The 20,954-nt window shown below is 35.4% G+C and overlaps 2 protein-coding genes across 6 annotated transcripts in view; one reads left to right on the top strand and one right to left on the bottom strand.

The window, feature by feature from the left end:
- The window catches only part of LOC141485055 (uncharacterized), a 143,150-nt gene extending 123,887 nt beyond the window's left edge, over window positions 1-19,263 (bottom strand). For both annotated transcript variants that reach the window (XM_074180988.1, XM_074180989.1), the window contains exon 1: window positions 19,042-19,263. The gene's annotated coding sequence lies outside the window, so the exon portion shown is untranslated. The remainder of the gene's footprint in view (window positions 1-19,041) is intronic.
- Window positions 999-14,072, top strand: LOC111512909 (glycerol-3-phosphate phosphatase). Of its 4 annotated transcripts, XR_012466968.1 has the most exons (6): window positions 2,485-3,848; window positions 7,262-7,560; window positions 7,616-7,823; window positions 8,946-9,090; window positions 9,163-9,480; window positions 11,400-14,072. XR_012466968.1 is itself a non-coding variant. In XM_074180874.1 (5 exons), the coding sequence occupies exons 2-5, from the start codon at window positions 7,309-7,311 to the stop codon at window positions 9,335-9,337; spliced, it is 780 nt and encodes a 259-aa protein (XP_074036975.1). In that variant the 5' UTR covers window positions 999-2,172; window positions 7,262-7,308; the 3' UTR covers window positions 9,338-9,540. The 4 variants fall into 4 exon arrangements, 3 of the variants coding, with proteins under 3 accessions (XP_074036975.1, XP_023024834.2, XP_074036974.1); XM_074180874.1 differs by lacking the exons at window positions 2,485-3,848; window positions 11,400-14,072 and adding an exon at window positions 999-2,172 and having other exon boundaries at window positions 9,163-9,540; XM_023169066.2 differs by lacking the exon at window positions 11,400-14,072 and having other exon boundaries at window positions 9,163-9,540.
- Window positions 19,264-20,954: the final 1,691 nt, after the last annotated feature.

Below are 20,954 nucleotides of genomic sequence, written 5' to 3'. Positions count from 1 at the left end.
ACTTCAACAATAATAATGATGATGATAAAGAATAAACAACCAAATATATTTATTCAGAGGAGGTGTTTGAAATGTATATCAGCTTCTCCCATACACAGACGACACCTTTTCTAATTGTTTTTTGCTATATTATTCAGTTCAACATAATAGGGGAGCCCAAGCGGGGATTTCGGGATTTACTAAAGCGCCGCAGATTAATATACAGAGGGATATCTTGTACTCCAACAAATATGAGCCCAATATATAAGGCCGCCTGTGAGGGATAAAGATTCAGATTAGTAAAAAAAAATTGATCATCAGAAATTCTCGAGCGCGTCAGATCAAGGTAGGGTGAGTTAATTATCTGCTAAAAAGTGTATATTCCAGTGATCTGACAATTTGAGAGTGACGAAAAGGAAGGGGAGGTCAGCAAAGTTTTAAAAAAAAACTTAATTTCGACATTCTCGAGCGTAACAAATTTTTTTTCATTTTGAAATAAATGATTCAAGGATAACGAAAAATATATAATGTGACGATTTCCGCAAGCCGAAATAACAAAAATTCGTAGATAAAATTTAATGCGTGCAGCTGTGTGATACCTATATTTCCCTCTCTGAGCTTCTATTCCTCTATTCTCTATTCACTTTTTCTCTATCTACTACTCTCCCAGTCCATCTCTACTCTGAATTCTGTTGCCATGACGCCATCACATCTGATCACAGAGACTCATTCGTGATGAAGATGAAGATGATGATTAATTAATCAAATAATTGATGGATGTAGCCGTTACTACGTGGTAGGAAATCATAATGAAGAAAAGAGAAATTAAACTTTATATGTTTTTTACCACTTTTATTTTTAATTTTATTTTTAACTAACGTTACTGCAGTTTCATTCTATAAGGACATTTTCAAACTTACACATTATATAAAGACATTTCCAAACTTATACAATATAATATACAATATATAAATTTGAAAATGTCCCTATAGGACGGAACTGCAGTAAAGTTAGTTACAAATAAAAGTGGTAAAAACATAGAGAGTTCCATTTCTCTTTTCTTCATTAATTATTCAATTGATTGAAAAAAATTAAATTTTTTTGAGCAATTTGAAAATATTATTTTCTTATAAATACAAGTATTCTACTCAAAAAACATACACTTATTTATTTGCATGCTATTTCCTGAGCTTTTCAATTGATTAAGTTCAATGAATTGAAAAAAAATCAAAAAATATATTGTTTCTGTCAGATTAAGCGAATCCCTCTAGATAATCGTCAGAATATGGGACAGCACGTCTAAAACATAAAGATGAACCGTATATATCTTAATCTGACGCGCTTGAGTATTTCAGATCGACGAATTTTTTTTGCACATCATAATAATGGCCGCGAGTTTGCGTTAGATCGAAATCGTCAGATTATTGAATGGGAGCTTTTTTTTGTTGCACTTAACACCCCCTTAGAAAATCTGACGCGCTCGATTGAATTTTTTTTCTTTTCACTTTCAAGTGGCAAGTGAACATCGAGCGTTCAGCTTGCGGCTTGAACCATCGACTCACACATCAGCCGATTGACTGATTAAATAAAGAACCCACGTCGAACTGCCCGCCTACCGACCGATGATTGAGTAGAATGTCACCAGACTTTGGTATTTGCCTCATTATTCATTCATTCACTATTTGTCCTCAATAAAAGTCGAGTTACTACCGCATTGAAAGTAGTGCGGAATTGCAATCCCTATTTACATGTTTGTTGACCCTACTATTTGAATGAATTGAGTATCATTTCTAACTTCAATTACTGAAAAGTCGAAAACTATCACGTAGTTTTCAAAATTGTTCATTACAACATACTATTTATGTTTCAGGAATAGCAAATAATATATAACATTCCTTAACGGAAATATTCCCCTTGATGATCGATATGCTTTTGCATTTATTTAAACCATTTGTCGAAACGGTTTTTCCATTTCCTCTTGAGACACCTACAAAACATGGTTTTTGAATGCTTCATCTACTTCTTCGGCGCTCGTTAATCGTTTACCACGCAGTTTACCTTTGGTATTCGGGAACAAGAAGACGCCATTGGGTGGCAAATCAGGACTATAAGGAGGATGAGTCATCAAATCGATGTTCTGACTGCTCAAAAATTCACCTGTTTGACGAGATTTGTGGAAGCTTGCATTGTCATGTAAGCAAGGATCACTGCTTTTTCTTATTTATGCAAACGACTTGATACCATACCTAAATAGTCTTCCGAAGGTACATATAGTCGCATATGCAGACGATACAAATGTTCTGGTCACTGATCAAAATACATTATCACTTGTGGAAACAACAAAATCCTCCTGTTTGTGTCTGAAAGTTACTTCTTTGCATGATCTACACATCCATGTATAGAGTTACTTATTTTCAAATTTGATTACTTCCTTCCTTTCTTTGGAAGATTCCCTCATCCTTTTTTTTGTATCAAGATGCAGTAGTAGAAAGCCAAAAACTTTCTTTCCCAAAAATTAATCACTCCTGAAAATATAACCCCTTCAATTCAAATGGGAAAATCATTCATGGATAGAAATCATTTAGCACTAAATATCAGCAAGGCAGCATTAGTAAAATTCTCAATGCAGAATACCACTGAAAGTTTCCAAATATATGAAAATAGCAAACTTGAGGTGACATCCAACCAAGAAACAAAAGTGCTAGGTCTAATTCTAGGTCATAAGCTCAATTGAAGTCCTCATATAGATTCACTACGAAAGAACTGTTATGCACTGAGATTTATGTCGAATCATTGTGGAAGAGAGATTCTCCTAAATCTGTATTATGTAACGATTGTCTGTCACTTGCGCTATGGAATCTTGAATTGGGGTATGAGCTCCTCTGATGGAGTATGCTTCGGTTTTACGAATTTCTCCGAAGACTTCCGGCAAAATAATGTTCTTGAACCACTCAGACTTGAGTGTTCTACGTTGCTCAAGCGGAACAGAGGCCACATGATCCATTTGGCTGAAGAAACAGACGGTCATTTGCTTCGCTGTGCTTCTTGCACGAACAATTTCATCCAACAAGAACACTTTTTTTTCACAAATGAGTGTTCATGCGAAATCGACTGTATTGAAGTGGAATTAGTGTACAAGGATGCCTTTGTCTTACAATATGTCACATGACTATCTTGCATTATAAGTTCACGCACTGCATCTATGTTGTGTGGTACAATAACTGATTTTGGATGACCTTCACAGAATTCGTCAGCGACCAAACTACGACCACGATTGAATTCACTATACCAGCGATATATTGTGGTTTCTGATAGTGCTTTATCGCCATACAAAGAACTGAGTCCATCGACACATTCTTATTGAGATAATCCACGTCGGAAGTTATGAAAAATATTCCAACGAAAATCTTCTTTTAAAATTTCCATTCTTTGGTAAAGTTGATTTTTTTAACTCACTGTGAACAAAACAAATAGCACTTGTACATCAGAATGTTGTGAGCACGTTTGTACTAAAGAATGTCAAACTTATGGTGTTGCCGCATTTTAGGTACCTATAGACATTAGTGTTGCCAGTTCCGAAATACAAAAAATAGTCCCCCATCGTATAAGTGACATACTTATCTTTCACAGCACCGGATCTTTAACTGTTGAAACATTGCCTGCATTTATCATGTAAATGTTTACATAGATTCTCTCATTATCTAATCTTATTCAAACAAGAACAGTTTGACATATGGTTCATTTGATTTCCAACTGAATTTGAAACTAGAGAATCGATATGACATTGTTGAAAAATTTAGCCGATGTTTCCAAAGAGGAACAACTGAAATTTATTGAATCTTTCGATCATGTCCTCACGGATATGGATGGTGAGTGGATTTCATTTTATAACAAAATGAATAATACTGAGTAGTTGTTATTTATAGTTAACGGATTTATTTGCTACACTTATCGGGTGTTGACTGAACTTAAATATTACGCATGAATGAATTACCGCTCATATATTCACATTCCCAAATATATATCACCAGTTAGATTTTCCTCTAGATGTATTCGATCAAAAATATGATTTTCCTATATTCCTGTACATACATACATTTCATCAGGAGTATGAGTATACTGCATAGACTGAAAAGTTTTGTGCCTAATACATAGATGTCGCTAGTCTTATTGCATTCACCGAATTTTCAGTTAGTACTAACCTTCAAGAGGAAGCTGTTGAAACTCCATGATATTCTACGCAGCAGTTTGTGAGTTATCGTGCCAAGAGTGACACTACTTTTGTTATTTTCAAAACGATAGATTCGCACCGATTTTTGGTGGGAAAAATATCGTTCAAGCGAAGCGAATGCTTGAAAAGTGTTATTAGCACTGCGCTTCATCAGAAACAATAATTAAACGTTGGTTTTCTGACTTCAAACGTAGTCGTAGAGACACCGATGATACAGATAGCAGTGGACGTCCAAATGAGGCAGTAACACCAGAAAACATAAAAAATATCCACAGAATCGTCCCGTGGGTTGGGCAACCTAAAGCAAATGTGGCTTCACGGACGGGGTCGCCGAAATCCTGGTCACTGGTAGGAATACGTAGGGTGAGGGAAACTAAAACTACCCAAAAGCCTTCGCAAAACATGCCACCGTGGACCAGCCTACCCAAGCTAAGGTGTGAGGAATCGTGCCGACAGGTAAATGGCCGCAGGGTGACATACTGTTACGAATGAACCCCTTGGGGAACTGGGCGAAACCTCATTGTAATCAGCCTACTTCTGGTGATGCAGGGCTCTGTCAGAGGTGACCAACTATTCCCTTGCTACTCGTGGTAACATACATGAATGAAACAAACAAAACAGAAACAACAAAAACCAATTCCGAGGGTGGATAGAAGTGCTCACCTCAATTTAAGGCGGTGGCTGAGGATGAACAGAAATGTCCACCCCAATCTATCGCTTGAAATGAGGCTGAACATAGCAGATCACCTCGTGTAATACAAAGGCTAAGGCGTAAGCACATTTGCGGCGCCGAGGTCAAAAGTAGAAAGGGATCGAATGAGACAGGAGTGGCAGCAACTATAAGTTCACCCTCCTCCTCCCACACTCCACCTCAAACAGCTAGGGCCCTTCCTGCGGCAGGCATCAAGAGCTCCGTCTTGAATAAAGGCAAGGAATCCGCTGCCTCCGCAGGGAAGTTCCTCACCTGTGCACCTTCACGGAAAGAACCCCAGTAATGTCACTGAACCTTCCAAAACCTTCGCGGAGGCCACCGTTTAACCTCTGAAAGTTGCCAAATAGAGTGTGTGTTCGGCGAATCTTGGCCTACACCTGCCAATATAAAGGAGATGTCTCCTAGTAACCTGTCCACCTTCCTGGAAAGGACAGGATGGACGATGAGCTAGGAGGATAACTCTTCGGGAGGATGTACAATGGGTCACATGTGGCCTGAGTGATGTGGGTCTACACTCCCCCTCCCTACTCTACAAATACAGATCCACAAAATCGTTTTGAATGATCGAAAAGTGAAGTTGCGTAAGTTAGATGATATTTTAAAGATATCGAAAGAACGTATTGACTTCATACTACCTGAGCATTCGACTATGAGAAAGCTGTTGACCAACAAAAACGTCTTGAATATTCTGAGCAGTGTTTGGCCATGTGTAAACATTACAATCTGGAATTTTTGCATCGATATGTGACAATCGATGAAACATAGACCATAGAATCGTGAGGTGTAGTTTTTGAAATTACTATGGATCTTCATCAAGTAACGGCCAAATCAATCAGAAAGAAAAAACATATTTCTAGTAGTTCTTGTGTGGAGACGCAATGACCATCTGCCTATTATAAACAGAATCTGACTCAGTTTTTCGGTAACTCCATGAATATATGGAAAAAAAACTTCTGCTGGTTCGTATATACATTGAGCCGTTTGGGATGTGAAGTACGGGTTTGCTAAAGTTGGATAAATCTTTGGATTCGGAATTTGGAATAGTAGTTTTGGTGAAGCGCGGATTTGAGTTCGTCTAGTTCCTTAGGTCTATTGAGGCTGTCAGTGCTGTTAGTGAGTCTGATAGACCTGTGTATGAGGGTATTTAGAATGGAATTCAATTGGGCAGATGATAGTAGGACTTAGCTCTAACGTAATGGTTAGTATGGGGTGGCTTTCGGTAAACAGGAGTTTTCGACTTCCATTGTGAATTTTAGGTCAGAATATAAGGAATTGATGTGGTTTGAGCAGGTATGGAGACTTTCAAATCCATGAGGCCATATAACAAAGACGTCATCTACGTATCGGAGCCAACACGTAGGTTTGAGGTCAGAAATGCCAATGGCTCTGGTTTCAAAGTTTTTCATGTGAAGATATGCAAAGACTGGGGAGAGTGGGGACCTCATGGGGCGCCTTTTATTTGTTTGTATGATGCAGTGACTGATGAGTTTAAGAGTGTCTTGGGGAATTAGGTGTTTCGTTTTGAGGATGGGCAAGCTGACAAAGATATGTGTTTGAGGGAGCCGAAGGCACTGACGATGGGACGGAGTGAAATGTTTGGTTTGTGTATTTTTGAAAGACCATATATACGTGGTGTACGAGAAATCTCCCATTCCAAACTCAACAATTTTTTGGAACTGAATAATCGAAACAGTATTTTTGATTTCTAGTGGCAGCATATCAAACAATCTGGGTGCGGGAGAAAATAACCCCTTTCACTAATAACTCACCTCACTTTTCATTGCCCTGTCATATTTTAATACGTTGTGTCATGAGTATATTGTTCATATCGGAGAAAAAGTTTGCCTTTATTGATAGCAATTGAAATATTTCAAGCACAGAGTAACCTGATGTCTTAAATCTGTTCCTCTTGGTATAATGAATCTACGAGGTATTTATAATCATTTCCGTGCATTATTTTCAAGATCCATTTCTCACTCGTCTTTACAAATGTCACATTAACACCACCCATTCCTGAAAAAATGAAAGTACATTTCTCAATATGCTTGAGTTTTTATCATTTATAAAAGAGTCATTCTTCAGTAATCTGTAGTGCCTGTATCAAGCAGTCGAAGAATGAACCAATTGCCTTATTTTTGGTGATTCATAGGCAGTTATGATGACAATTTTCTCGCAGTCTGTCTTGCAGCATATCACATACATCTCAATTTGACATTCTGTATACAATTGTTCCCCTCAAAGTTTTCAGTTATGATGAATATACTTCTATATCAATTACTATTTTCAACTATTCGATAAGGATCTGCCTACAAGCATACGAGTTCTGATCATTTTTTCAGGAGTTATATGGCTAACACAAAAAACGTTTCCATTTTCGGTAGAATGTATGAATTTACTGAAACAGCGAGGAAAAATCATTCCATATGCTACAAACAACCCTCTCGTCAACGTAGTAGATTTATGGAAAAAATTAGTTCGGGAAGGTTTTAACGCAGAAATTGCTGACGTTGTCAACCCCATCTTGTCAGTTATTTCCTATCTGAAGTCCATCAACTTCAATAAAAAATTATACGTCGTTGGAGCAGAAAAGTTGAAAGAAGAACTTCGAAAGGAGAATTTCAAACTTGCTTCAGACCCTGTGAGTATTTTTGTTTTTTTAAAAACAGCTCCAAACTTCTGATTATTTTTTCTAGCCTGAAGTAATTGAAGAATCTATTTCTGTTGCCTTCCAACACATTTCAGATGATGCAGATATAGGTGCGGTAATATTTTCATTGGACCTCAGCATGACCTTTATTAAACTCCAGAAGGTGTTGACCTATTTGAAAAGAAAAGACTGTTTGTTCATAACTACGGCTAGTGACAAGGAGGTACCTATTGGACCTATGGGACCAATCATAGGTGAGAAGATGCAATTTCTATCCAATTGTTACAGACGGACTGCATTATTTTAAAAATGGAATCAGATAGGCTGCATTTCATCAAAACTTTTTCGAAATTGACATTTGTGAAAAAAGAAAGCTTTTTTGTATATTTTTGGTCACCAGGAATGAATTAACTTCTCAACTCTTGCAAAAACACAAAATACTAGAACAAAATATTTTTGAAAACCATCTCAAAAGGAAAAAATATTGATAATACAATTAGGCCCTACCATGTGAATAGTTTAGATAAATATTTCAACCTTCAATAAAAAGTAAATATAGTTTTTTATCGACCTTTTTTGGGTATTCTTCACCTTGCACAATCTGAAAAATATCAAAATTATAATGGAGAACTTTATACAAGTGTAGAAATGGCAAACTTTTTAGTTTACCCTGATAAGTTACTGCGTGAAATCAAAGTATTTCTCACAAAGAAAAATGTTCTATTTATCAGTAACTTGTTGTATTCAAAAATTTTGCCTATCAAAAAAATAGCTAAGAAATAATACAATACTTATCTTTCCGTTTCAGATTGTGGAAGATAAAAAATATCCAAAAAAGGTCGGTGAAAAACTGATTTTCCTTCACAAAAAATGACTTTTGTTGAATAAATATAGTTAGATAGATTTTGTGATACCTTGTATGAGGTTTTTCGTTCACCAACCTCGTTTTCCTCACCTAATAAATCGTCTGAACTCAACTCAACAAGGTATCACATTCTAACGTGTGATTCCAAACAGGAATCAAATAACAATAAACACTTCAAGCAATACAACACTAACTATAAACCGTCTACAGTCTGATAAAATATCTTTAACACTCTCAAACAATGCGAATTGAAATAACATACATCCATAATCATTCGTATAATTTGCAGAATTTTATAGATATACAATTCATTAAGATTACCGGTCACTATTCGTATACTTGATTTAATTTTTGATCGACTTTCACCAATTTTCATGGTTTTGCAAAATTGCCAAGTTTTCATATTATGTAATAAGAATTTGAAACCCTAAATATTTATACTTTTCTCAATTCGTTAACACAATGGTTTCTTTGTAAAACTCACTCAAAAAAATATTTTCAATGACTTCAGGTACTCGACACTTCATTGAAATGGTGAGCGATTTTAGTGGTAGAGAAGTGACTTTTATAGGAAAACCTTCTGCGTATTTTGCTCAATTTATAAACAAGAAATTCGATATTGTCGATCCAAAAAGAGCTTTATTTATAGGAGATCAGTAAGTTGAAGTTGCTATTATTTGCATATTCTTCAAATATGAACTTGCAATCGAAGGGGCTATTATTTCTAGGATTGATCCAGATATGAAATTTGGTTTCACAGGAGGTTATCAAAAACTATTGGTATTAATTGGAATTTCAAAAATTGAAGATATCAAAAATTGGAAGCATCCTGAAGAATACAAACCTGAATATTATATCGACAGTCTGGAAGTTTTGAACAATATTCTAAAATCGACTAAATGAAGAATTAGACACACAACTGAATGAAAGCAGATGTAATGACATAGGCATGTTGCCTTACCAAACATGTACCTGAGTATCGCCTCATGTGTGATAATTCATCTTTATTTTCTCAACAACACGGTGTACTGTATCTAAGTACCTATGTATGTAACTCGTCTCTTATTTACCTAACCAACCTGACTGTTTTAATACAATGGTATATTGTCTTGAAGAAATTGATTTGATCTACTGAAATATTGTTAAAAAACTTGATGTATTGAGGAACAAAAGACAAAGTTTGCTGACTTTCCCAGAGAAAGTTCAAAAATTTTAATTCATCTCAAAAATTTTAAAAGCTTGTGGTACTTTTCCAACTTTGATATTGTGCCTATTTTTTTATAAAAAAGTTGAAGTCACCAATCTCTACCCGAAAATAATTATCATACGTGAATTGAGAAAGTAAATAACAAAGGACATTCGAGAAGACCTACAACTTTCTATGAGTAATAAAAAAATAATTGTTTTATTTTAAATGTTTTTGGGTTGCCTACTATTCAGGAAACCTTCTTTAAAATCATCTGGGATCAACAGTGGTAACACAAAAATTAAATAAAAAGTACAGTAGGATTTTATAAATGCTACAAAAACCCTCTCCTAAAAAAATGAAATAGACCACCAAAGGGATATTTTCTACAACACGGTGAAGAAACGACTACAGTAGCTCTGCGTACCGCACATCCTGAAAGGATTACTAATATCGATAAGTAATCACAATCGAAAATGTCTGCCTCAACGTGAGATGATTACATAACAGCATTTTCTTAAGGAAAACTCTTCACAATATCACATATCACAATAATAACAAATCTATCAGAAACTATAACTGATAGTACTCTCAGAATCAGGAACATCATGCACTGAGTTCATTCATCAAGAATGAAAAATGCTTGTAATCTCTGTAGTAATCCAACATAGGTTGAAAAAGGAGTTCACTAACAAAATATTACCCTACTGACACTTCGGTGCCAGTGAATGTGCTCATTGTTAGCAATAGTCACTTGGAAAAACCAATATACACTGAATTTCTTTTGGTATGATGAACATGCCTAGATTTTCCCTTTTGAATTTTTTCATTGCCATCGCTTGAAACTTTGCCAAACAAACATTGAACAACTGGATGGTAGGAAGATTCATGTACTTCTGGCAAAATCTGGCATGTGTGTCGTCTCTGTTTGGAAAATAATGAAACAGCAGAGCACACGCTTTGTGCCTGCCCCGCTACAGACCGAATCAGGTTTTCAGAGTTTGACAGAGCCGCACTCTTACCATCTGGCCTGAAATATCACTCCCCATATAAACTAATCGGCTTTGTTAAGAATCTTGGTTTATTTGGTCAAGTGTGAGTAGGTGTGAGCTACAACAAACCCTTGCGGGTTGCGGTGGAGGGTCGAATAGAATCACTCACTTTTGACCTAACCTAACCTACAGTTTGAAAAATGCCGTCTTTCAGTAATATCTTCGAGATGAATGTAGTGTAAATGTGAAAAATTAAATGAACATATGTGAATCATTCCAGTTCTGAATTTTTCCTAACAAATTGAACAAACTTTGTCTTTTGTTTGTCACCACATCAAGTTGTTTTGACAAATACCGTCATTGTGCCGCCATTTTGCATTTGGAAAAAATGGCTACTTGTTTTATGTTGTAGAAAAAATTTACCAATATTTGGAATCATTCAGAAATGTATACAGGGTTTTATTCAAACTTCGCAACATTGGTATATTTCTGACCAAACTGCAAGATATTTTCAATTGTTTTGCTTCGACAAATTGTACATCAGTTCCTGATTTCAAATTAATCTCTCCACAAACGAATGATTGGCACCATGTAAAATGATTTTGTTGTCACCCGACACAGTCAATATTGCGAAAAAGGCAAGCTAATAAAATAAAGTTGCTATTTCTCACTTCTGTATATCGATGTATAAAAGCTGAGCACTTTTGAAATATTAATATAGAGTTCATAATGTTTTATATATACTGTTTAAAAAAATCTGTTTAAAATCTGTTTTTCCGTTAACCAGCTGTCGCACCCCTACGAACGACAACACTCAGGAGTCGAAACTTGTGCGAGCTAAGGATTAACGAGGTCTTACCTTTTAATGTGTGATTTCTAACACGGGTTGGACGATAGCAAGTGAAGATCGATCGTTCAGACTAGGGCTTGAACCACCGACCAACACGGCAGTCAATTCGAGTAAGTGAACAAAGCACCCACGCCGAACCGCTTGGCTACCGACCGACCGAAGTATATATACAAATGAATGTAAAAGGGTCGACTATGTGACGTTGTTATTGACACTTCTTTGTGCATTTTCGTTCTTTACCACATTTTTTTGTTTGCAATATTATTTATTTTTTCTATTTTACTTCAACCTGAATCATGGTTCACAGAGTCCTACAATTACTATTGATATGAATAAAACTAATGATATTTATGTAATAAAGGGGTGCTTTAAGTCCTTGGAGAAGTGTATTTTCTAAATAATTTTGATATTTTTGTGAAGAAAAACGGAGTATAGGTATTTTTACTTTCTTCTTCATTTTAACTTTATTGATAATTAGTATAGAATCGATATCTTTCCGATATTCAGAGATTTTCGTTTGATGATTTATTATTCATGCTCATTTTTGAACCTTGACCGTAGATAACCTAAACAAAGAACGTTTTCACATTTGCACGAATCAGCTGGGTATTTTTTACAAGTGACATATTGATAGTTATATAACAATCTAGCTGAACTTGTAACATATACCGAGTCGATGATATAACCGAATCAAACGGTCACTTTTTATACATTTCAACTTGGACTGGAACTAGATTGTTGTTGATTAATAACAGAAAATAAATCCATTCTTAAAGCTATCTACCTCTAGTAGCGTATCCACTCTTACTCATGATTTCTCAAACATTTTAATCCATTTATAATTGCTACACTTATACGGGTCATTTTTATTTCCTGCAGAATCTTAATGGTTTTCCATTTGTGGTTTTGTAGACATGTTCGTATTGAATGTCTGAAGCATGCGGATTCCATTGTAATATCCGGAGGATAAAACTTTTAATGGCAGTTTTTTCGGTATGTGGATATTGAATTATCATTGTTCCACTATTAATTGTTCCGAAAGTAATTGAAAGTTAAATAGAGTTTGCTTTTAGAACCAGCCACTATTCATCACTTTCGGCTGAAACAAGAATTCCTCCTTTTAAATATAGAAGACAACGACTCTTTTCGAATTACGCTGTTAACATTTTAGCGCAGCCTAATCACCCCAATTACCCAACATTCAATGAAGACACTGATGACGTTTACGAAAACCGACCCACGATAACAAGGCCAGCTCAAATGAGGTTCAAAGAAATACTGAACTTTACTCAGTATACAGTTCCAGCCATTTATAATTATAAACCTGGAGAAATTCCTCCTTGGGAATTGGGAAAAGTGAGAGTGAATCTTAAAATCAGCCATACTGCAAAAGATGGTAATCAAGATATCTTGTGGGCAGAATTCAACAAACTCCTCTCAACTTAAACTGGATTCATAATTATTTACACCGATGGATCAAAAACCCAAGAAGGTACTGGATGTGCGTTCACTAGTCAAGGTTCGACTCACAGTTGGATATTACCTACATAAACAAGTATTTTCACATCCAAATTATACGCTATCCTACAAGCAACCTAGTTTTGTCAATTCCATAATGAAATACAATTTCTCATTTGTACGGACTCCTTAAGCTCACTACACGCACTAGAAAATTCATTCAATAAAGATCCACTGGTACAGACCATATTGGCATCCATACACTGGACGAATGGGAATGGAAAACACATCGAATTTGCATGGACTCCTAGTCACCAAGGAATCTCGACTAATGAATTAGCAGATCAGGCAGCCAAACGAGCTACTGAAATACCTGATGTTTGTAATGATATTCCTATTCGACTGGAAGACGTGAAAGATTATTTTAAACAACAGATTATGGATGTATGGCAAACTGAATGGGAGGAAACAGATGCAGAATTGAAAGAGGTGAAGCCAAAAATCACACCCTGGAGGCATTCTATTCCAAAGACACGAAGAGAACAAACTGTGATTACACGCTTGAGAATAGGTCATACCAACTTAACTAACATATTCATGCTCTCAGGAGAACAACAACCATTATGCCAACAATGTAGACAGAGACTAACAGTGAAATATATCTTACTAAATTGTGTCCAATATGATGAAGCTAGACAACGATTTGAAATACCAAATTCTATGAAGGAATGTTTGAAAAATCATAATGAAAGTCTGGATAGAATTATAAATCTATGAAAGCTATTGGGCTATTCTCAAAAATTCAAACAAGAAAGCAAATGATGAACAAACTAATAGTAGAAGGCCAATGACCTCTTTTTCTCGCCAATTTTATGAGTGAGCGGTACCCACATATGGTCACGCAGTGATAATGAAATAACTGAAGAATCGTCTCTTTGATGAAGGCGATTGCTTGTCATTTGTTGCGGAAATAAATCGTGAATAAAAGAAGATCCTCTAGATAGGCAGGTGAAGCCGTCTTCAACGATAAAATTAGGTTTCTGGATGTTTCTTTCAGCATATATTTGAAATGACCAACTGAAAACTACAATATGTGAAGGTCTAACTGAAAAAAATACAGTTTGAGTGATGAATAAAATGATTCTATAACCTTACCTGACTTATCAGTTTCTCCCAAATCTCCAATCCAATATTATTGTGTCCTATACTAATTTGTATAGGCCAATTGCTGGAAGCCAGCTGCATAAGTGGTCAATTACTAGAATTGGTTTTTGACACTGGATGAGGTGACATGGACTCGGTCCCAAGTTGAAACCGTTCAACAGAAGGTACATGCTGAAACTCACAAAACATCTTCACTTTCGCCAGTGCACAGAAATGAGTCGATATATGAAGTTTTCTTCAATAATATCGGAGACATCAGCTCATCTAGGGAGCTGAGCTCTTCCTTTTTCAGACCAAAATTGACCAAGTCAGAAGAAGAGTGGTTGATCATAGCCTATCCAGATAATAACTTCAACACCACTCTTCTGTCATCTTGTACCAATGCTACAAGGAATTTACAATCATATCCAGCACATCTATGTTATTGCCAAAATACTGGTGGTGCACTCATTGCAAAGGATATCAAATCTGTTGTAGGCAATGAGATGTGTCAAATGCATTTTAAGTAACCAAATACGCTGTATCTTTCGACTGATGCCAGCTGATGAGCCTGATTTGGTTTTTCTCGATCGGAAAGAATTGATGAAGTTTTTCCTCGAACCATTCAGACCTTACTCAAATCACTTTGTCCAAAGGTTTGATCATAAAAGACTTGTAAAAATCTACTTATGAAACAAATAGACTTCCCACACTGATATATATATTGATATTATACTCTGGGATGAAATGTGAGTGTGATATTAGTAAAAATAACAAAGTATTTTGCAAATGCGATTTTTATATTGGTTGGGAAAGGGATCAAAAATGTTCGTAGATACACAATTCAGTTTTATGCCAACGTTTCGGACTTTATTTAATCCATCATCAGGGCGCAAACATTAGTTATCCATGTCAAAAAAATATTTAATATGTGTCAGGACTAAACTCAGACAACATAGGTACAAACGAAAATGAGGACCAACCTCATTTTCGTTTGTACCTATGTTGTCTGACACATATATTTTAAACGTTTTTTTGACATGGATAACTAATGTTTGAGCCCTGATGATGGAATTAATAAATTCCGAAACGTTGGCACAAAACTAAATTGTTTATCTACAAACATTTTTGTTCCCTTTCCCATCCAATATAAAAAGCCGCATTTGAAAATATTTTGGATCACCAAACCAGGAAAAGTTTTTTACTTCATCAAATTTCTGATTTCAGCAGTTTGGAATTGAAACAATTTCAGAAAATTAATATTCAAAAGTTTTGTGAAATTCTTCAATACAAAAGTTCATGTTATCTTCTTCATATTTTCATCAATATACCAATCAATGACCAATCAAACGGGCAGGATATTAAGGAATCGAATCCAGGAAAATCATACGAGCTATGTAAATAAGAAAAAAAATTCAACATATTCAAATCATCTTCTAGAAGAGAATCATATCTTTGACGGAGAGTTCGAAATCTTGCACATAGAAAATGAAGGTTTAATGCTCAGCCATTTTGAAGCAACGGAAATTAATAAACTCAAAAATTCAAACATACTAATGAATGATCAATTGTATTTGAATAGATCGCACCATTATTGAACTTGTTTCCTTAAAAACCGAGAAAGAAGTATTATTGATGTAGATGTGAGGTTATATCCTTCAGGTAATCATAATTGAACAGGTACCCTAGGTAGAGGTTTAGGTAATTTCAAGGTAGATTCAATTGTGATTACCTGTAGTGTATAAATATTAATGTAAGAACAATAGGAGTATAAATCACTTGAAAAAGCTACTGTGCTAGCGAAACATGTTGTGATATTTTTTTTATCGACCTTTTTTGGGTATTTGTTACCTTCCACAATCTGAAAAATATAAAAATTATAATGGAGAACTTTATACAAGTGTAGGAGAGCAAACTTTTTAGTTTACCCCGATAAGTTGCTGCGTAAAAATCAAGGTATTTTTCACAAAGAAAAATCTTCTGTTTATCAGTAACTTGTCGTATTTAACAATTTTGCCTATCAAAAAAAAATGTTAAGAAATAATACTTATCTTTTACGTTTCGGAGGCCAAAATCTGCCTCTGTCTTCAGAAATGGATAAAAAATTCGAATACATTCGCAGTTATTCCTTTTTTGGTAGTTTATTTCTTTACTTCTTCGACAGATGTCAAAGAAGTTTTGAAATATGAAATTATGTTAATGCTGTTGATTGACAACTGAAACATTCGATGTGATATAAGGTACTCTCCGATATCAATCTATTGCCATTTCGCCACTATCCAAAGTTTTCTTCAGGATGGGTAGCCAAGTACGGTCTATATCTAAGGAGCTATTCGAGATACAATTTTTTCCAGACATGAGAATATACGCTGATTCTTTTAGCTTACGTCTCTTAGAACGAGGCTCATTGGTAATCATTCTTGTCCTATTCCATTCCACCCGATGTTCACCGTCTGATTTTAAAAAAAATATCAGAACACATTTTAAAATCAGACGGTGAACATCGGGTGGAATGGAATAGGACAAGAATGATTACCAATGAGCCTCATTCTAAGAGACGTAAGCTGAAAGAATCAGCGTATATTCTCATGTCTGGAGAGAATTGTATCTCGAATAGCTACTTACATATAGACCGTACTTGGCTACTCATCCTGAAGAAAACTTTGAATAGTGGCGAAATGGCAATAGATTGATATCGGAGAGTACCTTGTATTACATCGAATGTTTCAGTTGTCAATCAACAACATTGACATAATTTCATATTTCAAAACTTCTTTGACATCGGTCGAAGAAGTTAAGAAATAAACTATCAAAAAATGAATAACGACGAATATATTCGAATTTTTTATCAATTTCTGAAGACGGAGGCAGATGTTGGCCTCCGAAACGTAAAAGATAAGTATTATTTCTTAACAATTTTTTTTGATAGGCAAAATTGTTAAATACGACAAGTTACTGATGAATAGAAAATTTTTCTTTGTGAGAAATACTTTGATTTTTACACAGTTACTTATCGGGGTAAACTAAAAAGTTTTTTCCTTCACAAAAAATGACTTTCGTTGAATATGTTGTGATATATTTTTCAAAATAAAGTTTGTGAAGATCAAATCGTGAGGTGTAGTTTTTGAAAGCAATATAAATGAATTTGTTGTATACGATATTCTGATTTGATACATCAAAGTCCCATATAAAACGTGTATTCTTGTTTGAGGTTAGAGGGAGCAATGAAATATAGACAAACAGCAACAACAGTAACGCCCTTAAATATTCTCCTTGACATCTTGTAAGGGAGGTCAACGTATGCAACAACACTTCTTCATCATATGACATTTTATATGTTTCACAACACAAATGATGTTTACAGTATATACTGACCACTACTAGTACAAGAGATTGGACAAAACATAAATCATGGAATATAACGTGGAACGAACACCAAACAAATTAAACGGGGTGTCTGCAAGATAAGAACAGATTGAGATTCTTGACTTTATGAGGGTTCCAAGACACTCAATAATGATATGTAATGAAGGAAAAATTCTCCGTTCGCTTAACTTTTGAAAGGGCAAAGATATGAAAATTGGTCAAAATTGACGTAGGAAGGTATTATTTTGGGTACTGCTTGATGAAAAAAAAATGATGTCACATATTTTTTTTATTTTTCAAATGGAAAGGGGGGTTTTGTGATACCCTTTTTGGTAAGTATTCCAATTCTCTATCCAACCCTTTCATTTTTAAAATGAATCAACCGTTTCTAAATACTCAACAGTTTCATATTCCTATTGAGAATCTATGAACAAACGATGCATTATCACAATACATTGTTAGAATATTTACCATTCATTTACTGAAAATGATGAAGGGTTGTTTCTGAGTCATTCTGCATATCATGAAATTTTTATAGTGTAATTCCATTACGAGCACCTCTATTTATGTCTTGAGGTTCCAGGAATTCTCACAGAAAATCTAAAGGCGTCATATCCGGTGATCGAGCGGGCCTTTCTAAAGGACTACGTTCTCCTGTCCACCGATTTGAATATTCCTTGCTGGATGGTAACGTTAGATGAAAACTCATTAGGATTTGTTGATCCAAACTTGTAGATAAAATGACAAGATCCCTCAGAAGGGACACCACACCGCTCGATATGACGCTTCTAGATGCTTTTGATGAGTTACGTGACATCTGAAGTGAACGATGTACGATCGCAGTTCATTTGAGAACTGTATAGAAAAAAGGTACGATTTTTTTTATATATAATATCCATCGTTTCTGTACAGAATCTTTAAATAGATAAAACCGCTAATTACTCGGGAATGGCTGATTAGAATTCCAAAAATAAAACATTGCACATGAGATGATTGAAATACCAATCAAACTGGTGATCACAAGGCCTACCTTTCCATTTGGAATAAAAATTAAGAATACGTTATCATTGTTGGGTGATGCATTTCCCATCAGAATGTATTTTTTTATCAGACTTCGACATATTGTCTCATTCCAAATATAAGATGGGGAAGACCTCGTCATATGTGAGGACTGAACCAATGATGGTGTATTAAAATCATCAGTAAATGGATCAATGAGAAAAATATGTAATACTGGAATCATATATTTACAAAGCGTATGTGATGAAAATAATTGAAGCATTCATTCATATTTGAATGAACTTATGTGAATTTCATGATTGTACCAGTTTCTCAGTCCAGAAATTGCTTACTGAGATTTATATTTCATCAAATTTTTTCAATTCTTCACAATTTATGAGCTGAATTCCAATATCGATGAAACATACAATTTTTGAAGATGACATTTCTACCTCAACATCACTACTGTCTGTACAGTTTTGTTCTAAAAAAGGCCGAAATTCATGTCTGGGTACGAAGGACTATTTATAGATTACCTAACTGCTTTCAACAATGATATGCAAGCAGAATAATCAAGAGAACTGAATAAAGCACTCAGGATCACCATTATTACCTTATAACCCCCTAACAACCTCTTGCTCCATGGACGGGCATCAAAGAAATCCGGTTGAAAACTGTCAGTATTAACTTAAGCGATCACAGCCAATTTGCAATTTCCCAACCCGAAATCGAGCGCGCGTCAAAACAAAAGATACCGACGACGAAACAAAAGAAAGTGGCGCGTCGAGATCGCGGAGTGCGCGGGCGGCAAAACAGCGAAACAGCCGGCTAGCTCTGACCCACCAACGAAACTGAAAGTGGCGACGAAGAAGTCGATGCTGCTTGCTGGTCGCCTGCAGAAGTGCAGAAGATTGCCGAAGGTGATGCTCTCCGAGTGGGGTTGGATTTTGACGGAGGATTGGCTTGACCATCAAGTAGTGGCAAAGTTCGTGTTTAGCAAACCCGGCACAATTCTGAGTTGAAATCAAAATCAAAAACTTCATTGACTGAATTCAAACAGGAAAAGTCCTTTCAATATAATGTGAGAATTGCAAATATCACATTTGATCCCAGAATTCCGAGTCTACGCTAGAAATTTACTGAACTGGTTGTAATGGTATTTTCTGAACAACAAAAATTACAAATTCAACTTTTTTAATGTCTTCACTTGTAGAAAGTGGGCGTGAAAGGTTTGAAAATCAAATCAGTTCTCGTTAACAAAACGGGATACAAAATAATTGTGGAAACTGATATTTTTTATCCAAATTCACAGCGTCTAATTTCCTACTTCAATGGGTATAGTTGAGGTTAGGTTGGGTTCAACATAAGTAAGTGTTCAATGTTCTACTGCAACCTATAGATAGATAGATAGATATATTTATTCGTGTATACAATGAAAACATGTCTACATTTGTCATTAAACACAAAACAAATCAAATGCTATAAAAAAAAACAAAAAAAATATATATAAAAAAAATAAATAAAAAATCAATACTCACACACATATGCACTTCCATGAAGCGAACATTCTTCCACAGAATAGAAACAATGATAAACTGAATATTTGCGCATTTGATTTTTGAATGTTTTTAAAGTAAAGAAATTTTTATGTTTTTGTGGAAGGGCGTTAAACATTTTAAAACCTAAATACAAATAAGAATTATGAGATTTGGTTAGTCTGAAGAGTGGAAAACGCAGATCACTACCACCTCTGGTACTGTACCTAGGTACATGGCAGTTTGAGGTTACCTCATTCGCCAAAATTTTGCTCCCAACATAAAGGAGGCACTCCAATATATAACAACAATGCAGCGGCATGTAGTTGAATTTTTTAAAAAGCGGCTCACAATGAGCGTCATACTCACTAGAAGAAATTATTCTAATGACTTTTTTTTGTGCTAAGAATATTTGATTGGCATGAGTCGCACTTCCGCAAATAATCAAACCATGGCAAATACCGTGGAACATGGCAATGCACGCTATTTTTAAATAATCAAAGGACAGCTTATATTTCAATTGACGCAACGCATAAGAAGCTTTGGCCAGACGTTTTGCTAGATCCTGAATGTGAAATGAAAAATTCAGTTGAGAGTCTATATGAAGGCCCAAGAGTTTAACTCTATCCTCAGATTTTTCCGCATGGTTCAAACTGAGATGCTGCGTTTTACTTTCATTCAAGAAAAAGAAATTACATCGAAACCAAACTTTAGCATTCTGTTCTGAACAATTAAGGGTCAGTAAAGCACTGTTTTCATTTAAATTTTTCACAACGAGTGGGGAGTCATCTGCATAAAAAATGGAAGATACATCAGAGTTAATAATCATACATAAATCATTGAAATATATAATAAAAAGCAAGGGTCCTAAAACGGAGCCCTGTGGGACCCCAAACATAACTGGGTACTCAGCAGATCTCCGGCCGGAGACACTCATAAAATACTTTCGTTCCTCCAAATATGACGAAAAAAGCTTCAAAGCCACGCCTCT

This window comes from Leptinotarsa decemlineata, unplaced genomic scaffold (genome assembly GCF_025532065.1).
Source record: "Leptinotarsa decemlineata unplaced genomic scaffold, Ldec_3_MD MMD2_tig00026307_RagTag_RagTag, whole genome shotgun sequence".
NCBI lineage: Eukaryota > Metazoa > Arthropoda > Insecta > Coleoptera > Chrysomelidae > Leptinotarsa > Leptinotarsa decemlineata.
This window is presented reverse-complemented; position numbering and strand designations above follow the sequence as displayed.